The sequence below is a fragment of the Bombina bombina genome, unplaced genomic scaffold, assembly GCF_027579735.1.
Source record: "Bombina bombina isolate aBomBom1 unplaced genomic scaffold, aBomBom1.pri scaffold_480, whole genome shotgun sequence".
Lineage (NCBI taxonomy): Eukaryota > Metazoa > Chordata > Amphibia > Anura > Bombinatoridae > Bombina > Bombina bombina.
This window is the reverse complement of record NW_026512338.1, coordinates 55078-78291: the sequence shown is the minus strand read 5'-3', so window position 1 is coordinate 78291 and position 23214 is coordinate 55078. Positions and strand designations below refer to the sequence as shown.

General features: G+C 39.4%; 1 protein-coding gene across 1 annotated transcript in view; it reads left to right on the top strand.

The window, feature by feature from the left end:
* The window catches only part of LOC128644243 (cilia- and flagella-associated protein 46-like), a gene marked incomplete at both ends in the record, with an annotated part of 384741 nt that overhangs the window by 311375 nt on the left and 50152 nt on the right, over window positions 1-23214 (top strand). Inside the window, 1 exon segment of the mRNA XM_053696926.1 lies at window positions 12273-12352. Within this exon segment, the coding sequence (XP_053552901.1) occupies window positions 12273-12352 (80 nt within the window).

Sequence of the window (23214 nt, the reverse complement as noted above, 5' to 3'; positions counted from 1 at the left end):
AGAGAGGAGTCACATAAAGTAACTGATTCAAATTACCAAGCGAGGAGCATAGAGAGGAGGGGCCTTAAATAGGAAAAGAGGATTCAGAATTAAAGGGACAGGATTGTAATAGTGAATACCCTGACAGGACACCCCCCTCAAGGAGCCGCTCAGCGGATCAAGGACCTGGACGGTGAGGATTCCTCCTATGGAACAAGGAAACCAAGCGTGGAGCCATAACATTAGTGGCAGGCTCCCAAGAGTCTTCTTCAGGTCCATAACCCTTCCAACTGACCAAATACTGAAGGTGGTTTCGAAAGTATCGAGAATCTTGAATAGAATCAATCTCGTACTCCTTCTCATCTGTCACATGAGTTAAAGAAGTATCCATCGAAGATGTAGCCCTGATAGAAGCATAGGGTTTAAGGAGTGAGACATGAAATGTTGGATGAATTCTCATGGAAGAAGGTAATTGAAGAGTGACTGCATTCACATTAACAACATTCTTAATTTCAAAGGGACCCAAATAAAGTGAAGCGAGCTTTTTGGAAGGAACTTGTAATCTTATATTCTTCGTGCTTAACCAAACTTTATCTCCCACCTTATATTCAGGAGGTTTAGAACGTCGTAGATCGTAGTAATGTTTTTGAGCTTTTTGAGCATCGAGTAGTAGTTGTTTAACAGTGGCGAAACCTTTCACTAAGGTATTGATTTTATCATTAACAACGGGTATAGGAGAATTTTTTGGAGTCTGAATGTCATAAGAAGGATGAAAACCGTAGTTAAGGAAAAATGGAGACATTTTAGTGGAGGAGTTGAGCATGTTATTATGAGCAAATTCAGCAGTGGAAAGGAGAGAATGCCAGTTATCTTGTTCTAGAGAACGGTAACAACGGAGATACTGTTCCAGGGCTTGATTTGTTCTCTCAGTCTGCCCATTGGTTTGTGGATGAAAAGCTGTACTTAACCTCCTAGAGATGTTGAGAGATTTACAAAGATGTTCCCAAAATCTAGAGGTAAACTGAGAACCTCTGTCGCTAGTAATGGAATTTGGTAGACCATGTAATTTGACAATATGATCTATGAAAAGAGTAGCTGTTTCTTGAGCTGTGGGTAGACCTCTATGTGGCAAGAAATGGGCCATTTTAGAAAAAAGATCAACAATGACCATGATAGTGTTGAAGTTAGCAGAAGGTGGCAGATCGACAATAAAGTCCATGGCAATATCTGCCCAAGGTCTTTCAGGTACTGGAAGAGATAGAAGGTATCCGTAGGGACGTGTATGTTGATGTTTTTTAGTAGTGCAAAGAAAACATGTTTTGATGTATTGCTTGATTGTATCAGACATTTTGGGCCACCAATAATTCCTTGAGAGGATATGAAGAGTCCTATGTACGCCAGGATGACCTGCTAAAGAGGAATCATGAGCTGCTGCTAAAAGTTGATTCCTGAGATCCTTGGGTACATATAGCTGATCATGATGATAGAACAGTTCATCAGAATGTTTATTTAAATTGAGGTGTGTTATTAATGAATCCTCCTTCTGTTGCAGCTTTAGGGTCTCCAAGAAATCGTTTGTTAAACAAATGATTCTGTCCGCAGGTATCACTGAGGCAGGTGTCAAATGATCTTGTGGCTTAGGAGGTATACGAGAGAGGGTATCTGCCTTAAGATTCTTAGAACCTGGACGATAGGTGATCACATAATCAAAACGTGAAAAGAAAAGGCTCCAGCGAACTTGACGAGAAGTCAGGGTCTTGTTTGACTTTAAATACTCTAAATTACGATGGTCTGTGTAAATAGTAATTGGAAATTTTGTACCTTCCAAGATATGCCTCCAGAATTCCAATGCGGATTTGATGGCAAGCAATTCCTTATCACCAATACCATAGTTTATCTCAGCTGAGCTCATGACACGAGAGTAGAATGCAACAGGATGTAATGGCTTTTCTTGAGAGGCCCTCTGGGATAGAACAGCCCCTATTGCAAATTCAGAAGCATCAACCTCAAGCGTAAAATGACAACTGGGATCTGGGAATTGCAAAATAGGGGCTGAAGTAAATTTATTCTTGAGGGTAGTGAAAGAGTCCTGAGCTTTACTATCCCATGAAAACCTGATATGTTTCTTAGTTAAAGTTGTTAATGGTTTAACAATATGTGAGAAATCTTTAATGAATTTTCTATAAAAATTCGCAAAACCAAGAAACCTCTGGACATCTTTTTTACATGAGGGTACTGGCCATTTGAGTATAGCTTCTACTTTACTGGTCTCCATAGTAATCCCAGTAGGAGAGATACAGTAACCCAGAAATGAAATAGAGTTAGTATTAAATATACATTTCTCTAGTTTAGCGTAGAGATGATGTTGTCTTAAACGAGATAGAACTAATTTTACATGTTTTAAATGATTTTCAAAAGTGTCTGAATAGACAAGAATGTCATCTAGATAGATAACAATACATACATCCAGAAGGTTGTGAAAAACATCATTTATGAAGCACTGGAAAGTGGCTGGGGCGTTGCAAAGCCCAAACGGCATTACTGTGTATTCGTAAAGTCCGTATCGTGTACGGAAAGCCGTTAACCACTCATCCCCTGCTCTCATCCTGATTAAATTGTATGCACCCCTAAGATCGAGCTTGGTGTAGATGGTGGCACCCTGAAGGCGCTCAATTAGTTCAGGAATGAGAGGCAGGGGATATCTGTTTTTCTTAGTACATTTATTCAGTTGTCTGTAATCTATAATGGGGCGTAAACTGCCATCTTTATTTTTCACAAAAAACATAGCAGCACCTGCAGAGGAAGTGGATGGACGTATAAACCCTTTTTTCAAGTTTTCGTCTAGATATTCCTTAAGGTGTGCTAGTTCAGGTTGGGACAAAGGATATATATGACCATATGGAATGGTGCAGTTAGGAATGAGATCAATAGGGCAGTCATACTTCCTATGTGGGGGAAGTGTGGCTGCCTCAACCTTATCAAAAACATCAGCATATTCTTTGTAGCAATCTGGTAATGTCTCTACATTAATATGACAAAGTGTATGAGAATCAGTGCAGAATTGCTTGCAGTACTGAGAATCAAAAACTACAGTAGAGTCTGTCCAAGAAATAGTGGGGTTATGCATAGACAACCACTGAATACCGAGTATCATAGGGTAGACAGAACTTGGTAAAACATCAAAAGATATTAACTCAGTATGCCCTGAGTCTGAGGTAACCTTAAGTGGAACTGTATGGTGTGAAATAGGACCAGAACTAAAAAATGATCCATCAACCAAACGGATGGCTAGTGCAACACTCTTTTTTATTAGTGGTATTTTGTGCTTATCAACAAAAACTAAATCTATGAAATTCCCAGATGCTCCAGAGTCAATTACGGCCTGTACGTCTATCTTCTGCTGATCCCACTGCAACGAGAGAGGGATTGATAAATGAAGCAAATTATTATTAACCATATTAACATTGTGCTTAAATCTCACTCTCTTACCCTTCTTTTGACGAAGGAGAGATGGGCAATCCCTTACGCCATGATCCTTTTCGGCACAATAGAGGCACAAATTAAGCAGTTTGCGTCTGGCTTTCTCTTCAGGCTTTAGAGGGCCTCTAATCACAGCAACATCCATGGGTTCATCAACATTCTTGGTAGCATGGGTAGGAAGATTTATATGATAAGGAGTGTACTTCTTAGGAGTGATGTCAGTTATGGATTTTTCATATTTCCTTTCCCTGAGTCTCCGGTCAATACCAATACATAAAGTCATGAGATCCTCAAGAACATCTGGAATGATACCTCTAGCAAGTTCATCTTTTAATGAGTCACTGAGGCCCATGCGAAATTGATTTTTCAGAGCTGGGTTGTTCCATAAAGTGTCAGGAGCCCATCTTTTAAAGTCTGTTATGTATTCCTCTACCATCCTTTTTCCTTGGCGTAAGGATCTCAAAGCTGTTTCAGCAGTATTCTGCTTGTTATGATCCTCATATAAAAGGGACATCGCAGAAAAGAAAGAATCAAGAGAATTTAGTATGGGATCCTCAGTCTCATAGAAAGTGTTGGCCCAAGATTTAGCTTCTCCACGCAAAAAAGAAATCACAGTCAAAACTTTAATTCTGTCAGTAGGATAAGACCTAGGTTTTAAAGTGAACATAAGAGTGCAAGAATTTCTAAAGTCTCTGAACATGGACCTGTCCCCAGAGAATTTCTCTGGCGGACTTACAACAGGCTCCGGTGTAAACTCAGAAGTAGAAGGTTTAGTTGTCATATGCTCATTAATAAATTTTCTAATATTCTGGTTCTCAATTTGTATCTCTCTTAAACCCTGTAACATACTATCCATACTTTGTGCTAGAGAACCCACTCTATTGGAAAGCTCACTCAACTCCATGATAGTGGATAGAGGTACTTTTATTCTTTAGGCTTGGTAATATGTTATGTTCTGTAAAGTTATGTGGTAGAACAGGTGGTAAATAAGTTTAGGTACCTAGTATCCGCTATAGTAGGACCACTCAGCCTCACACCAAACCTTGGATTCACACAGATTTAACTTACAGGAATCCGGTTTTGCTCATTGAACTGAGGGTCACTACTGCAGGGTACAGAGTGAAACGGAGCTGTCACGCAACCAGGTTACAGGATGCCTGTATTTCAACAGATAGGAGGAGTATGTATAGATAGAGTAGGTAGTTAATCAACTAATTACTTAGTGATTAAATGATATAGCTGACACATATACAAAGAAGACAGGAAGTGAAATGGAATGTAATACAAACAGATGTAGTACAAAGAGATATTGTAATTAGGCCAAAATGTATTTGTTAGGAATTCAGCACTTCAGGGAATATCATATGTAGTTAGAATGATATTTTGGATTATGTTATCAGTTATAGATTATGCAAGGATAGGATAGTAACAAACGATAAGTCACTTAGTTAGGTTCAAGGTGGTCACAGCAAATGATGTTAATCAAGCAGCAGTTCAAAACAGAGTAGGCAATGTAACAGGTAGTTGAAGTTAATCCTGCATTTTAGTGATAGTAACAGTCATTGAATACAGTGCTTAAGTAGTTTGCTTACTTGAGAGACATAATGATATCCAAATAGAGTAATAAAATATACAGACCAATTCCTGATGGTTATTTGGAAGGCTAAGTCAGAGCCAGATGAAAACCTTACGGTATCCTGAATGCTTGTTTGTAGAAAGGACACAGCGCGGTACACGCGCTGCAGACACGCTGAGATGCCGGGTGTGACGTCACAGCAACCCGGTGTAACAGTTAGGGAATTGAAAGCAGCTCCTTTGGTTCCTAAGAAACTGCAAGTAATAGAATAGGCACACCGGCACACAGCAATGAAGGCAATGAAGGATTAATGTAGGCTGCAAAGTTTCAAAGCAACAAGTAAGAAATCCCCACAGATTGAGGAAAGGGCTAGGTGTCTTCAGAGAGGAGTCACATAAAGTAACTGATTCAAATTACCAAGCGAGGAGCATAGAGAGGAGGGGCCTTAAATAGGAAAAGAGGATTCAGAATTAAAGGGACAGGATTGTAATAGTGAATACCCTGACATTCCTGGACCTTGGATCAATTCTGTGCCCCACGTATTAGACCATGCCCCTGGTCAGACCATGACCTTGTCAGTGCTGGGTGCTCCACCTTGCGCCCCCCGGACTCCAGGCCCTCTTGGAAGCTACCTGACCATCTTTTGACAGAGGGGGAAATCCCTCAGCTAGTGGAGACAATCTCGGATTTCCTGAGACATAATGACACGGGTAACACGACCCAGGGAATCCTGTGGGCTGCACTCAAAGCCTACCTTAGGGGCCATTTTATAAAAAAAGGCGCATTATTAAAAGCTAAAAACAAGGTTTCCCTTGCTAAGCTCTATGCGGAACTGAGACAGGCGGAATTGGCTAACAAGTATTCTCCCACCCCCACTATGGGCGACCAAGTTGGCGCTATCAAGGAGGAAATTGCCAAGAGAGAGCAACTACGAGTCCAGGCAACCTTACTTCGACTCAGACAGGTGTATTTTTACAAGGGGAACAAGGCAGACAGGTTGTTGGCCCGTAAGCTCAGAGATCGTGCGGTTCAGGCCAGAATCCCCATGATTTCTTCGGCGACAGGCGTAGTCCACTCACCTAGAAGTATAGGGAAGGCTTTTGCCGACTACTATGCGTCCTTATATAACCTTGATAGCAACTCCTCGGGAACCAGAGACTGCAGAATAGCTGCTCAGCAGTTCTTGGCAAAGTTAAACCTTCCCTCCCTAACAGAAGACTCAGCCGAGGATTTAACTGCCCCATTCACTTTGGAGGAAATCAAAACAGCTATATTGACCTTGAAGCCCCACAAGGCTCCAGGTCCAGATGGGTTCACGAGCCTCTTTTATCGTACCCTTACCCACGTGCTGTCTCCTATCCTGCTCCATCTTTTCGATGAGGTTAGAGAAGAGGGAGCTTTCCTCCCCGAATTCTTGGAAGCTAATATCTTGACTATACCCAAGGAGGGGAAGGACCCAACGCTCTGCGAGAGCTATCGGCCCATCTCCCTCATTAATGTGGATGTGAAAATCTATGCCAAGGTCCTTGCGACTAGGCTTGGAAAACACTTACCCTCTTTGGTCCATTTGGACCAAGTGGGATTCATACAAGGAAGGCAAGGTACGGATAACACCCGTAGGCTACTGAACATATTTGTTGAAACAGCTGATATGGGTCTACCCCTCCTCACCCTGTCCATGGACACAGAAAAAGCGTTTGACAGGTTGAGGTGGGATTATATGTTTTACACTTTAGAACGTTTTGGGATCCCTGCGACGTTTCGCTCAGCTGTTGCCGCTCTCTACGCTTCCCCGACGGCTGTTATTAAGGGAATGGGCCTCTGCTCCCCTAAAATTGCGATCAGGAACGGAACCAGACAGGGGTGCCCCCTGTCTCCGCTCCTCTTCGCGCTGGTGATGGAACCTCTGGCGGAGGCAATCAGAGAAAGTCCTGAGGTCCAGGGCCTACAGATACACGACACGCTTCAGAAATTGGCACTCTTTGCCGATGATCTCACTCTCTTCCTCACCAACCCAGTAGAGTCACTCCCCTATCTCTTTGAGATTATTGACGCCTTTAGTAACATTTCGAACTATAAGGTCAATGTGTCTAAAACAGAGGCCTACATGATTCACATCGAGCAATCGGAGCAGAGACGCCTTAGGCGACTCTACTCGTTTAGGTGGTCAACAGATGGGATCAGACATTTAGGTGTCTTTCTGTCACATGACAAAAATACGGTATTGCAGGAGAACTACAGTGTTCTTCTACGGGAGATTGAGATGAGACTGAAATCTAGAAAATATGAGGAAATCTCCTGGATGGGCAGAATTTCTGCTCTGAAGATGATGATCCTCCCTAAATTAACCTACCTTATGCGGTGTATCCCCATCTCGGTCCCGGAAAAGACATTACGTGGCTTCCAGACTGCATTCAATGCCTATGTTTGGAACAATAAGCGCCCAAGGGTGGCCGCGGCCACACTTCAGGTTCCTATAGACAGAGGTGGGCTGGGACTACCCAACGTTCAACTATACCACCATGCGGCGATGATTTCGCACGTCTCAGCGTGGGGACCTGCCCTGCCCCCTGCCAGATGGCGGGAGCTGGAGCAGGCTTCACTCCCTGCTTATGTCGACCTCTCAGATCTCCTGTGGGTTCCACCACACTTGGCTGCACAGATACCGATCTCCAACATTCTCATCAAAGAATGTCAATCGGTTTGGTTCAGCCTCAGACACCACCAGTTGATAGCCCCACACCCTTCGCCCATCCACCCTCTCATGTCGCTTCTTCAGGGGCTACCAAATATTCGGCTTGCCCCCTGGAAAGCCCTAGAGGTCACCTCCTTGAGCGACTTCTACCTGAATGAGAAACTTCTCTTGCCGCAAGACATGCTGTCTAAATTCGCTATTCCCAGATCCCTCGAGTTCGACTTTATGAGACTGAGATCCCTGATGAAGGCCTGGGGTTTCCTAGTTGACAAACTCAGGGCTCCTACCATCTGGGAGATGAGATGGAGGGCAAACCTCCAACTGAGCAAACCTCTCACAGTCCATTACCGATCCCTGATGGGTCCTCCCACACTGGTGAAAACCAGGCATATGGCCTCCTGGGAGGCTGAGTTGAGACTCACTTTTACGAAACTTGACTGGACTAAGGCGATACAGTTGACTAAATCAGCACTTCATTGTGCTACAATGTATGAACTCTATTTCAAGATCATCTCCAGATGGCACTTAGTGCCGACCAAACTCCGGACCCTGTACCCTGAGCACTCACCCTTATGTTGGAGAGGGTGTGGAGAGACGGGTACACCGCTCCATGTGTGGTGGTCATGTAGCAAACTCCGACCTCTTTGGTCGAAAACCTGTGAGGTCTGCAAGGTACTAGAACTCCCGACCCCGGACACTCCAGGCCTTGCCCTGTTACATTTGGGAGTTAAAAAACTGCTGAGGCACAAGAGATATCTGTTAGTCTACATACTGACATCAGTCAAGATGTTAATTGCCAGGAATTGGAAGAAACAACAGCCCCCAAGATGGCAGGCAGTTGTTGACTACCTGCAGTACGTTAAATCAATGGAAGACTATGTCTTCCGGACTAGGAAACAGTCGGATGTCTTTCCCCTAATCTGGGAACCTTGGGAGACTTACCTAAAGCCAACTACATGATGTCCCCTGTCTCCTCAGACCTAGCGACCTCCCTGTGACTACTTTAACTGCCCCCCCCTAGAGGAAGCGCCCCACTATGTTAGGTCTGGGGTGCCCCTCATTGCTCTGCCCCTTCCCCCCTTCCACTTTCTGATACCGCTACCTCCCCCCAATACCTCCCCCCCCCTCCCTGTAAAGAGAGGTAGGTGTCTACCCCTCCCAGTATTACTTTCAAGTATACATACTATATATGTTCTATACCTTACCTCCCTTCACTGTCAGGCTCAATGTGTATGGCATAAATGGCCATACGATACCTAAAATTCCCATGAAAAAGAGACGAAATTCTCTCTATGACAAACCAATACATAACTCCTGAAACGTACGAATACACAGCTCATGAACGATTTCATTATAGACCTGTTCACTGAGTTAGGTAACATGATTCTCTTTGTATGTTAATGAACCCTTGACTGTTAGAATGCAATCTGTTATCTATTTTACCGAGCATAATTGTTTTGTTATGTGGTTTTGTATCTTTTTCACCAATAAAAACTTACTTATTAAAAAAAAAAAAGATGGGCTTTCTACTGTATCATCTGAATTATTAATTGGGTACGATCAGGGCACATTCACTTGGTAAGTGTTTATTGTCTTACACAGCCCGCAGGCTGATTGAAACTACATGTAGTTTATTTTCATTAAGATAACTAAGTACTATCAATTAATAATGAAAATTCAATATCAGTACTCTTATTCCACATGAGCAAATTCATTTTTTAGCCCTTACTGGGGACTTTGTCAATACAAATATTCCATACACACTATCTTCAGGTATAGTGAATATGGGAATATAAAATAAAACATACTTTATTTTAACAGTTAAAAGGTATTGATTGACCCACAACAGATCACAAAAAGCAAACGTTTGCAAATAGTCGTCCACCATATCCAGGACATTAGATATTAGGGTCACAGTTATCAAATCACAGGCAATCACGGTTCCATACTGTCAACCAATTATTTCAGTGAACAGACAGCAGACTCTGCATGTCAGCTGCCCACATGTAACATTGCACAAATATTTCCATGTGCAGCGCCAAGCAAGCAGGCTTCAAAGCAGCTTCTACTACTTGATAAATGGAGCCCTTAGTGTTAAGCTCTTGTCTGTTTCACGCAGCTTTTTGAGCACACGTGGTGCAGTTAGTCTGCACAAGCAAATTATGAAACAGAGGACTACTTCTTAAGCAGTTTTCCACCTCAGTCGTGTTGAACTTAAATTATCTTGGACTCATACAGAATGATTGACAAGCCCTGCTCTTGCAAATTTGCATGATGCCTGAATGGCCATGAATGTAGGCATAACGGTTTGCCCACCTGCAGAATGGTACACGTGGGAGCTTAGGCACTTCCATTACCTCTCTATATCCTCATCATGCTTTATGCCTCAGTCAAAACTCGGACTTCCTCTACAGGGTGCAGACTTTACCTGCCCTTTTTTTTTTAACCCATAATTCTTTAGCAAGTGAGTCCTAATAAATGTATTCTAATATGAATCTCCTTAACCATGAGCTGCTTCTTACTACATAAAAAAAACATTTAAAAGATGGTCCAAATAGTATAAATACTTCTCATACATAATGTATAAATTGGATCTAGTTTCTTTCACTGCATGACCAGGTATCCCAGTACCTTGCTCTTCAGGGCAAAGCTGTGTACCTACTACCCTTTCACAATCTTTTCTTCAGTGGATCAGTCCCTTTGAATGTAGGCTCCTTGTTAGTATTAGGTTTTTTGAGAAATGTGTTACATAACAGTTTAGTAATAAATAGATAAATACCTCCACACAAAAAAGTTAAATATATGAAAGATGGTTACATGGGTAATCTTGCAATTACACTGTAATTTTTATTATGTTTATTTTCATATATTACCAGAATGCAATATAGATAGACGTTAATAAAGGAATAGAAAGAGTGTGTAGGGTCAAAATGTGTAACCTTTCATGTAACTGCAAAAACTCACACTAAATGATTTTCTTTACTTCATACATTATGAGACAGGTGTACTGAGAGCTTTAGGGATTGTGCAATATAATTTGATGATTATCTGCAGTGGATTCCCATTGCATATATAGCAAACGCACAGATCTCTCCTGCTTATTAATCTAAAAGACCTATTTCTCCCAAATATACAGACAACTCAACCCATTTGATGGAATAGTACAATTAGTAAAGACTCACAACTACATTTCTAATTTGGAATATTTAGTGCAATATATTACCAGTTTTTAAATATGATTTTAAATAAAAAAGGCAACATATTTTAGTGCACAAAATACACACTTAAGTGCCCTCTGATGTTCACATTCTAGAGTGTGCTGTGCCCTACATCAATGAGTGTTATATAGTTTCATATAAAAAAAATCTCCAGTTTTTTTCAAAATGCACACTTATTCCTTTAGAATGCAGACCAATTTTCAAGGATCCTATGGATAAGAATCTTGAGACTAGAAAGTCATATTTTGACCAATTTTGAGAAGGCATAGTTTTAAAATGTTATGGACATGTGGGGTGTATATTTACTATCAGTTACAAGATAGCTTTGTAATGAACTCTGCATTCATTCAGATTTAAATGGGATGATAGATCAACAAAAAGAAAGATGCTCTTAATAAATTATAAAATATGTTAAAGTTATTGAACATATACATATAATTAATATAATGATCAGATTACAAATAAAGGAAGGAGGTTAAAAACCACTATATAACAATGAGGTATATAAATCAAAATAGCCCCAATATATCTTAGACAATTCTTCATCTGCAATAGAAGAAAAAAAAAAAAAAAGGAAAGTATGTATTGGACACATGATAATTTTAAATCTCTCGTTGGCAGAAATACATAAAGAGAGCTAATAGTCATAATTGTAATGTTATAAGTGAATATTAGCACATTCTCACTCTGGATAGGACCAAGGGTGAGACCCACAAGTATAGTCAAGCAGAATGGGTAACCCATGTAAAGAAGCAAACTCGTCTAGCATGGCTGCCAACGGTTGGCCAATGAAAGTACCAGGGGATAAACCGCAATGTAGTCAGGATCAGGCACAATTTGCCAGAAATTTTATTATTTTTTAGACAATACTATTCAATCACAGAGTATGGATGATTGGCGTGCAGTAAGTTAGATTCAGGCAAAAGATTATCAAACTACTTTTAAACATGCAGGTGGTCTAGAATCAACAATATTTATTATGTTCTTTAAAGTATTTAAAATGTATAGCCATTACTCTTTTTGTTCATTTTTAAAGGCAAACTGAGCAAGAGTTGCATCATCACATTAGACTTTGGCAAATATACAAAACATATTTATTATAAAAAGTTTAAATTACTAAGAATGTGCAAAGTTTTTAAAATATGCAAATCTTTGTGGTTTTTGGATTTATTGTTTATCTTTATAGCTACACACATAGATAGATAGATAGATGGATAGATAGATAGATAGATAGATAGATAGATGATATCTCTATCTTCTAACTTTGTTTTATTTATATGAGGTTGACCATTATATATCCTTACATTTCCTATTTCTTTAACAGAAGAGGATGAAGCTAAAAGAGATACAAAGAGTGGAAAAGACAGAAAGCCAAAGTCTGGACAAAAAAAGAACATAAAGATTGTGAGTATGCCATTAAATAATTTCACATGATACAATCTGTATCAATCCATTAGTTTTAGCTATGTGTAATTAAAATTATGATTTTTTTGTTAGCTTTCTTTACTATGTTACTCCAATCAATTTGTAGCTTAGTTAGAAGTTCTGACAAATCTTTATTTCCTACATTTGGGTTAGGGAAGCATCAGCAAACATTTTGAGAAACATGCAGATCTCAGGCTTTCTGTCGGCATTTATCATTGAACAAGCAGTTCTTGTGAACTGCTTGTGCAATGCCCCCCCTGCAGATTCCTTTAGACCACTGCTTCATAACTGCTGTTTCCGGCGAACCTGAAGGTTCGTGCGGAAACCGTGGCATAAAGCTTCATTCGCAGCTTGATAATTCGGCCCCATAGGCTCAATATTCAATATAGATGATGATGACTGACAAAATAACAGTTAGAAGTCACAAGTAATTATTAGACTACCGTGTTTTCTAATGTATTGTGATGGTCTAGAATTTGAAAATCATTAGAAAATCCTTGTAAAGAATTCTTCCATCAGCTTGAAAAAAGACTATCATGCTTTTTAGTTCATGACACTTTGTTAATCAGAAGTGTATGTTTCCTTTCTAATAAAGCTTCTATACTGCGTTTGGTAAATATATTGTGTTCAGGAATACTGAAATGATATTGGTTCAGTTTTAACTATGTACCCTACATCAGCATATATTTGTGAGATTATGCCACTTTAAGGCTTTTTCTTGTTTTATTCATACTATAAACTGGTCCCCTATTATGGTTAAATGGACATTAAAATCAAAATTAACGTTTCATGGTTCATATAGAGCATGACTGTGTCGGAAGAGTGGGTCCCCAGGCTCACTGGTTTCCCTTATTCTGTGTTTTGGAGCTTGCCTCTCATGCATGTACGTGTATGTCATTAACAGTGGTGTATTGCTATTTGTACAAATTATGTCACAACCCAGTGTACAAAGAAAGATTTTCAAAGTCCCTGCTTAAAAGACTGATTTGGAAGTAGAAAAAAACAACCCAGCGCTGAGATCTAGTACACAAAGCTGTTGTAAAATAAAAGGTTTCCCCACAAAACCTTAACAGTGCTAATATAGGAGAATTACAGAAACTGCAGATTAGTAATGGATTACAGCTGCGCTGCGCTGCCCAAAGGTAGCTTAATGTGTAAAAAAAATGGCTTTTTTAAGGACCCTATATAGGTAAATTATAATGTTTTAATTAAACTCCTTGGTTAAAAGAATACATAAATCACTGTGCATAGTGGTAGTAAATAACAATAAAAAGCACAAACAACAACAAAGAATGTTCACATTAAAAGGGCATAAATAGCACAGAGCACATACTTATATATACCAGTATTAAAGTGTTTTTTGTAGCAGAGAAGCAGTCTTAATATTTAGCAGTCTTATTCAGCTGTTAAAAGTTTGTTGGTTAATTGTATGTGAAAGCCTTGTTAAGCAGCCAGTATTAGCTGCATTTGTTTGAAGTCATAGAGCTGCAGAGGATGGGCGAGAGATAGGACAGGGAAATCTTTTTAAAGCATATAAAATTCACAACGGCAAGGTGTACATTTATACTTACACCGGAAGCCGTGTGTTATCCTCCTGGGATCGTATCAGGACCTCAAATCAGATGTTTCCCCTCTAGGGTCTGTAGTGTTATCAGTTTGTGAAGTGCCGCTCCCGAACTGAGTTAGAGTAAACTCCTGCGGCGTCTGTTTGCTGAAAGCAGCAGGCAGTCACCATCCAAAAAACTTTTTAGATGGTGACTGCTTGCTGCTTTCAGGAAACAGACGATCTATGAATAAGGGTAATCCCGAAATGCGTAACATGTGAAGGGGAGCCGACTTCATATGTCTGTACTATATCTTAACCTGTAGGTGTTGTTGGTAGTGACAGGTTGAGCTGTGAACTTTTTATGTGCTGTTAGCTTTTTTGCTTTTTCTTTTTAATCAAATGAAATAAAGCTGTTTTTAGGAGGAGCCGGTCTGGGACTTCATTATTCTTTGGATGTTCCCTAGTGAGATCCTAACTGACCAAGGGCCGCAATTCATGAATGAATTGCTACAGTGTCTCTGGGAGGTATGCGGGGTGAAGCACCAGCGCATAACCCCTTACCACCCCCAAACTAACGGGTTGTGTGAGCGGTTCAATGGTACCTTGAAGCAGATGCTGCAAGCTTTTATGGAGGCTGAAGGGAAGGACTGGGAGATTTACCTGCAGCATTTGCTGTTCGCGTACCGAGAGGTACCACAAGAATTTACCAGGTTCTCTAACTTTGAGTTGCTATATATGGGTGCAGGGTGCGGGGACCTCTAAACTTATTCCGTGAGGGATGGGAAGGGGAGACTACCACTACTGATCTTTCTGTGCCCCAGTATGTGGTAGATCTCAGAGACCGGTTGGAATCGCTTATGGGGTTGGCACAGGTTAATCTCAGGGAGGCTCAGACCAAGCGATAAGCTTTGTATGACCAGCATGCCGTAGCCGGACATTCATCCCAGGTCAGCAAGTGCGTGTTCTAAAACCCACTCTGCAGAACAAATTAATGGCGGCCTGGTCTGGACCGTACCCGCACCGATGAATGAGTGAAACTATGTTGTACAGTTAGATTTCAAGATAGGAAGAACAGGGTATTACAGGAAATTTGTGCCCCAGTATAGAGCCCTGGCCAAACCCCTGACAGATCTGACCAAAAAGCGACACCCCAGTCTGGTAGCCTGGTCTCCCGTCTATGAAAACTCTTGAGGCGCTGAAGACTGCGCTGGCTAGTGCTCCAATTCTAGCCACACCGGACTACAGCAAGAAATTATTGGTGCAGACTGATGCCTCAGACTATGGCATAGGGGCTGTGGTCAGCCAGGTGAGGGAGGAGGGGAGTGAACACCCTGTTGTGTATTTGAGCAGGAAACTGCTACCCAGAGAAGTGGCTTATGCCACTATTGAAAAGGAATGTCTAGTGTGGGTGCTACGCAAACTGTAGCCCTATTTGTACGGCCAGACCTTCACTGTGATCACGGATTGCAACCCCCTGAGCTGGCTGCAAAGGGTGTCTGGGTAGAATGGTAAATTACTGCGATGGAGTTTGGCATTACAAGAATTAAATGTTTTCAATTCAGCATAAAAAAGGCAGTGAGCATGGAAATGCGGATGGACTCTCCAGACAGGACAGCCCCAATGAGCCAGTTTCCACACGCAGGGTCGGGCGAGTCAAACCGCCGGATGAGGCAGTCGTAACATTGCCCTTATCTTAGGGGGGAGGTGTGACGGAAGAGTGGGTGCCCAGGCTCACTGATGGGGGTTGGGCCCACATGGTTTCCCTTATTCTGTGTTTTGGGGCTTGCTTCTCATGCATGCATGTATGTCAATAGCTGTGGTGTATTGCTATTTGTACAAATTATGTCACAAGCCAGTGTACAAAGAAAGATTTTCACAGTCTCTGCTTAAAAGACTGATTTACATATCTGAGAAGGCTGCTTCAAAGCAGAGAGTTAATTACTCATGGCAGTAAATCTTCTAGGGACAAAAGTGATATCTGGTCCATCTATTACCCTCAGATCTGGCACTTCAAAAGGCTGCATTTGTACATCCTCAGCCAGACTGACTACAATCTCAGCAGGTGATCAGGGGGTGGGACTGACAGCTGTTAACAGTGATGCCCCTCTGTGGGTTGAGTTACGATTGGTTGCTAAGATCATTGCTAGGGGGCATGTTTTGAGCTGACAAGAGAGATGGGCAGTTTTTAAAACCACTTGGGGTGGGAAAAAAGAGAGAGTTATTCCAAGTTGCCTAAACTATTCAGGGGTCGATTACCCAAGAGCTCTCTAAGGGACTATAACAAGACTGTGCAAGAGGACTATTTGTATTTACCTGGATTCTACTGACTGTGGCTGATAGAACAGGGTAGTTTTTCTCCTAGCCCCAAAGTGAGTGTGTTCTTTCTGTATTTTGTGTACTTCTGTGTGTTTGCCTATTTCAGCGAATAAAGTACAATTTATTTTACCATCCGTTTTGCTCATTGAAATGATCCCAGTTAAACAACAGTATAGAGTGCTGGTCTCCCATGACAGTGACCTTTTAAGATACTTTTTAATTTACTTTTATTAGCAATTTTACTTGGTTTGCAGCCTTTTTTAGAAGGCATACATAGGTATGCTCAGGAGCTGCAGTGCACTACTAAAAGCTAGCTGGTGAATGATGGCTGAGCTAATATGCCTCTTGTCATTGGCTCACCAGATGTTTTCAGCTATCTCTCAGTAGTACACTGCTGTAGCAACTTTAACTATGTATTTAACTCATTTACATGTGTTTAATATGCAGTAATATGCAACCAGTAGGGCAATAAAACACTGAGTTTCTGTCATGCTTACATAGTTTTTTTTCTAATACTTCTCAAGTAGAAATGCACAAAACTAGATTGCTTCCATTTTTATCAAACAGACATTGATCTAAAGTTATGTATTATGGTTTGACACCCTCGTATTGTATGCAAATATGTCACTTTATTGTTTCATATTATGTTCAAATAAACTTTTGATTTAAACTTTCTACATCTTTCAGGTTAGGAAACAAAATGTCTGCTGTTGGCGTGTTTTATATATGATTTACTATTAAAGGGATACTAAACCTACATTTGTATGATTCAGATAGATCATGCAATTTTAAGCAGCTTTCTAATTTACTCCTATTATCAATTTTCTTCACTCTCTTGCTATCTTTAATTAAAAAGCAGGAATGTAAAGCTTAGGATCTGACCCATTTCTTTCATGTAATTAGCAAGAGTCCATGAGCTAGTGACGTATGGGATATACATTCCTACCAGGAGGGGCAAAGTTTCCCAAACCTTAAAATGCCTATAAATACACCCCTCACCACACCCACAATTCAGTTTTACAAACTTTGCCTCCCATGGAGGTGGTGAAGTAAGTTTGTGCTAGATTCTACGTTGATATGCGCTTCGCAGCAGGTTGAAGCCCGGTTTTCCTCTCAGAGTGCAGTGAATGTCAGAGGGATGTGAAGAGAGTATTGCCTATTTGAATTCAATGGTCTTCCTCTAGGGGATCTATTTCATAGGTTCTCTGTTATCGGTCGTAGAGATTTCTTCTCCTACCTCCCTTTTCAGATTGACGATATACTCTTATATACCATTACCTCTACTGATTCTCGTTTCAGTACTGGTTTGGCTATCTACTATATGTAGATGAGTGTCTTAGGGTAAGTAAGTCTTATTTCTATTTATGACACTCAAAGCTATGGTGGGCACTTTATATGTAAAGTTCTCAATATATGTGTTTAAACTTATATTTGCCATGATTCAGGATATTCAGTATTCCTTCATTCAGACTGTCAGTTTCATTTTGGGAAAATGCATATAAATTTCATATTCTTACCTTCAATTTTCAATTGACTTTTTTACAAAATTGTGGGCTGTTAGGCTCGCGGGTGCAGAAAATGCTTCTATTTATTGCGTCATTTTTGGCGCTAGACTTTTTTGGTGCAAAAATTTCGTAATTTTTTTCATAATTGCGTCATTTTTGACGTATGTGTATTGCGGACGTTTTTTGGCGCCAAAAAATATGGGCGTCATTCTTGGCGCCAAAATGTGTGGGCGTCATTCTTGGCGCCAGTTTTTTCACATTATTTCATTCTCACTTTTCAGTTGCTTCTGGTTGCTAGAAGCTTGTTTCATTTTGCTTTTTTCCCCATTCCTGAAACTGTCATTTAAGAAATTTGATAATTTTGCTTTATATGTTGTTTTTTCTATTACATATTGCAAGATATTCAAAACACTGTTCCTGTATCAGAAAATACTGAGGGATTCCTGATGACTGATATCAGTCCTACCAAAACTAAGTTCATTTATTTTAATGTTATGAATGTTTATCTTTAGCTATGGTTTGTAATAAGTTATTATGATAAACTTTTACATTCAGAGTCCATTAGTATTTATGCATTATCTATTGCTATTCTTTTTACATCTAATGTACAAGATATATTTAGGAATTTATAAGAATATTTTTCTGATTCTATTCTAAAGGCTTTGTCTGCCATCCCGCCTTCTAATAAAATTTTTAGGTCTTTTTTAAACTTCTCATTTAGTTGATGAAGTTTCAAATGACCAACAACATACTAAATTATCCTTCTCTGATGGTGTTTTTTCTCATTCAGAATTTTATTCATCAGATATTGACACTAACAAATCTACTTTTTTATTTTTAAATAGAGTACATTCGTTCTTTGTTGAAAAGGTGTTGATTATTTTGGATATTGAAGTAACTAGTTCTTTTGATTAAGACTAGCTAACATTTAAATTCTGCTTATTAACCTTCTGTGGTTTCTTCAGAGGTTTTCTCTAGTTCCTGATACTAGGGAATGGAATAGGCCGGGAATATCTTTTATTCCTTCTTTAAGGTTTTTAAATTGTATCCTTTGCCGGCAGTTTTTTTAAGTTTTGAGGAAAGATTCCCCAAGTTAATGGGGCTATCTCTACTCTTGCTTAACATACTACTATTCCTATAGCAAATAGTATTTTTATTTTTTTTTCCTTCAGATGGGAAACTTGTATCTTATTTTAGGAAATTTTTTTATTTTCAGGTACTTTTCTTAGACCTGCAATTTATTTGGCTGATGTTGCAACTGCTTCAACTTTCTGGTTGGATACTTTAGTGCAACAAGTATCGAATTATGATTTGTTTAGCATTGTTAAGTTGATCAACATGCTAATAATTTCATTTGTGTCGTCATTTTTTTGATATTTTCGCAAATGAGGTTTAATCTATGTCTTTAGCTATTTTAGCTAGAAGAACTTTGTGACTTCAATCTTGGAATGCTAATTTGATTTCTAAATTCCATATTTCTTTTTTTCCAAGGTAATCAATTATTTGGTTCAATTGGATTCGATTCTTCTACTGTTACTCTGGGCTTCAAGATTGAGCTCTAAGACTAAATCTTAAGCTAATATTAGTTTTTTTTTTCTTACTAAGGAACGGAATCCTATTTCTTCCCCAAGTAACATGTTTATAATTGGAAGTTTTCTTCATTCAATTTAAGCCATTTAAAATATCAAAGTCAGCTCCCCAAATTTGCATGTAGGTGGGGTTCTTATTCCAGCTTAGCTGGTAAGGGGCATGTTAAGATTTTTTAAAGATTGTTTGGTTCAATTCGGTCCAAACTTCTTAGATTTGGGTACAGAATAGGATTCAGAGTAAAACCGCCTGTGAGAAGTCTTTTTTTCTCTATCATATTCCAGCTATTCCAGTAAGGCTCACACTTTCCTGAAGTGTGTTTCAGACCTGTATGTATTGGGTACTTGTGAAGCGCAGCTGGTCACCTGTTGGGGCTCAAGGCGCTGCTCAGACCTGGAGTTTTCTGGGGTATTTATACCAGTTCCATTTTAGGAACAGGGTTTGGGGGTTTTATTCAAAACTATTCATTGTCCCAAAGATAGAAAATCTTTTTGAATTGTCATAAGTGTACCATCTTTTAGAATGGTGTTTATATGGTCTATTCTGCCTTTTGGTCAGTGAGGACATTATTTGTTTACAATAGATACAATAGATGCATATCTTCATTTTCTGTTTTCATTCAGATTATTTTCATTTTCTGAGATTCTCTTTTTTTGACAAGCATTACCATTTTGTTGCTTTTACTTCTGGTCTAGCGACAGTTCTAAGAATCTTTTCAAGGTTCTCAGTGTTTCCTTATTTGGACGGTCTCGTGGTACTGGCTCAGTCTTTTTGTTCTGCGGAATCTCATACGATTCAACTTTTGTTGTTTCTTCAAAGACATGGTTAGAGGATCTTTTTATCAAAAGCTCTTTGATTCCTCAGACAAGGGTCACCTTTTTTAGGTTTCCAGATAGATTGTGTCAATGTCTTTGTCTCTAGCAGACAAGTGACAATTTTATTGGGTTCCGTTTGTCGGAACCTTCAGTCTCTATTATTTCCTTCAGTTGCTATATGTATGGAAGTTTTTAGGTCTCATGACTGCAGCATTGGATTCGATTCCCTTTGCTCATTTTCATAGGAAACCTTTCCAGTTTTTTATGCTGAATTAATGGTGCAGGGATTCTAGGATATCACTTTTTATATCTTTAAATCCCAATGTTCAACTATCTTTGACTTGGTGGTTAGATCACCATCATATAGTTCTACGGGTCTCTTTGGTTCATTCAACCTGGACCATGATCACTACAGACGCGAGTCTTTTAGGTTGGGAGGCTGTCTGGGGATCTCTGTTAGCACAAGGGGTTTGGAAATCTCAGGAGGCGAGATTACCATTCAATATTTTGGAACTCTGTGCGTTTGTCAGAGTTCTTCAGTTTTGGCTTCTTTTTGAAGAAAGAGACGTTTATTGTTTTTCAGACAGACAATGTCACAACTGTGGCGTATGTCAATCATCAGGGTGGGACTCTAAGTCCTTAGGCTGTGAAAGAAGTATCTTGGATACTTGCTTGGGCTTAATCCAGCTCCTGTCTAATTTCTGCGGTCCATATCCCAGGTTTAGTCAATTGGGAAGCGGATTATCTCTGTCAATCAAGCTTTACATCCGGGAGAATGGTCTCTTTACCCAGATGTGTTTTTTCAAATTGTTCAGATGTGAGGGCTTCCAGAAATAGATCTGATGGCATTTCATCTAAACAAGGAACTTCCCAGGGGCCTATTCAGGTCCGGGGATCCTCAGGCGGAAGCAGTGTATGCATTGACACTTCCTTGGAGTTATCAATCTGCCTATATTTTTTCGCCTCTGGTTTTTCTTTTTAGAGTGATTTTCAAAATCATCAGGGAGCAATCTTTTGCGTTGCTGGTGGCTCCAGCATGGCCACACAGGTTTTGGTATATGGTTCTTGTTCGGATGTCCAGTTGCCAATCTTGGTCACTTCCATTAAGCCCAGACCTTATATCTTAACTTTCGTTTTTTTCCATCAGGAACTCAAATTATTAATTTGATGGTATGGAAATCTAACGCTTAGTACTTAGTCATAGAAGTTTCTCTGACTCAGTGAATAATACTATGTTGCAGGCTCGTAAATCTGTGTCTAGTAAGATTTATTATCGAGTTTGGAAGATTTACATCTCATGATGTTCTTCTCATAAATTCTCTTGGCATTCTTTTAGAATTCCTAGGATTTTATAGTTTCTTCAGGATGGTTTGGATAAGGGTTTTTGTCTGCAAGTTCTTTGAAAGACAAATCTCTGCTTTATTCTGTGCTGTTTTCACAGAAAATTTTGCTAATCTTTCTGTTATTCATTGTTTTGTTCAGGCTTTGGTTCGTATCAAGCCTGTCATTAAGCAAATTTCTCCTCTTTGGAGTCTTAATTTGGTTCTGAGGGCTTTACAGGCTCTTCCATTTGAGCATATGCTTTCTTTGGACATTAAAATTACTTTCATGGAAAGTATTGTTCCTTTTAGACATCTCTTCAGCTAGAACAGTTTTTGAATTATCTGCTCTTTCTTGTGAGTCTCCTTTTTCTGATTTTTCATCAGGATAAGGTGGTTTTGCTGTCTTCATTTAAATTTTTACATAAAGTTGTGAATTCTAACAACATTAGTAGAGGAATTATTGTCCCTTTCTTGTGTCCTAATCCTAAGAATTCTTTGGAAAGATTCTTACATTCTTTGGATGTGGTAAGAGTTTTGAAATATTATGTTGAAGCTACTGTTTTCAGTAAGACTTCTAGTCTATTTGTTTTCTTTTCTGGTTTTAGGAAAGGTCAGAAGGCTTCTGCCATTTCTTTGGCATCTTGGTTAAAGCTTTTGATTCATCATGCTTATTTGGAGTCGGGTTAATCCCCGCCTCAGAGGATTACGGCTCATTCTGCTAGGTCAGTTTCTACTTCCTGGGCTTTTAAGAATGAAGCTTCTGTTGATCAGATTTGCAAAGCAACGACTTAGTCTTCTTTGCATACTTTTACTAAATTCTACCATTTTGATGTTTTCTCTTCTTCAGAAGCAGTTTTTGGTAGAATAGTACCTCAGGCAGCTGTTTCAGTTTGATTCTTCTGCTTATAATTTCAGGTTTTTTTCATTATAAAAATTTAAACTTTTGATTTGGGTTGTGGATTAATTTTTCAGAGGAATTGGCTGTCTTTATTTTATCCCTCCCTCTCTAGTGACTCTTGCGTGGAAGTTCCACATCTTGGGTATCTGCTATCCCATACGTCACTAGCTCATGGACTCTTGCTAATTACATGAAAGAAAACATAATTTATGTAAGAACTTACCTGATAAATTCATTTCTTTCATATTAGCAAGAGTCCATGAGGCCCACCCTTTTTGTGGTGGTTATGATTTTTTTGTATAAAGCACAATTATTCCAATTCCTTATTTTTGATGCTTTCGCTCCTTTCTTATCACCCCACTTCTTGGCTATTCGTTAAACTGAATTGTGGGTGTGGTGAGGGGTGTATTTATAGGCATTTTAAGGTTTGGGAAACTTTGCCCCTCCTGGTAGGAATGTATATCCCATACGTCACTAGCTCATGGACTCTTGCTAATATGAAAGAAATGAATTTATCAGGTAAGTTCTTACATAAATTATGTTTTTTAGTTCAGAACCTGGGTTATGTTTGCTTATTAATTAGCCAAATGTAGTCACCAATAAGCAAGTGCTATCCAGGGTTCTGAACCTAAAATGGGCAAGCTCCTAAACTCCTACTTTTTAAATAAAGATAGCAAGAGAACAAAGAAAAATTGATAATAGGAGTAAATAAGAAAGTTGCTTAAAATTGCATGCTCTATCTGAATCACAAAAGAAAAAAATGTGGTTTAGTGTCCCTTTAATAGTTCATGAGATAAAATTAATATTTGTAATACTTTATATTATTCACAATCTGTAACACAATGTTTTTTT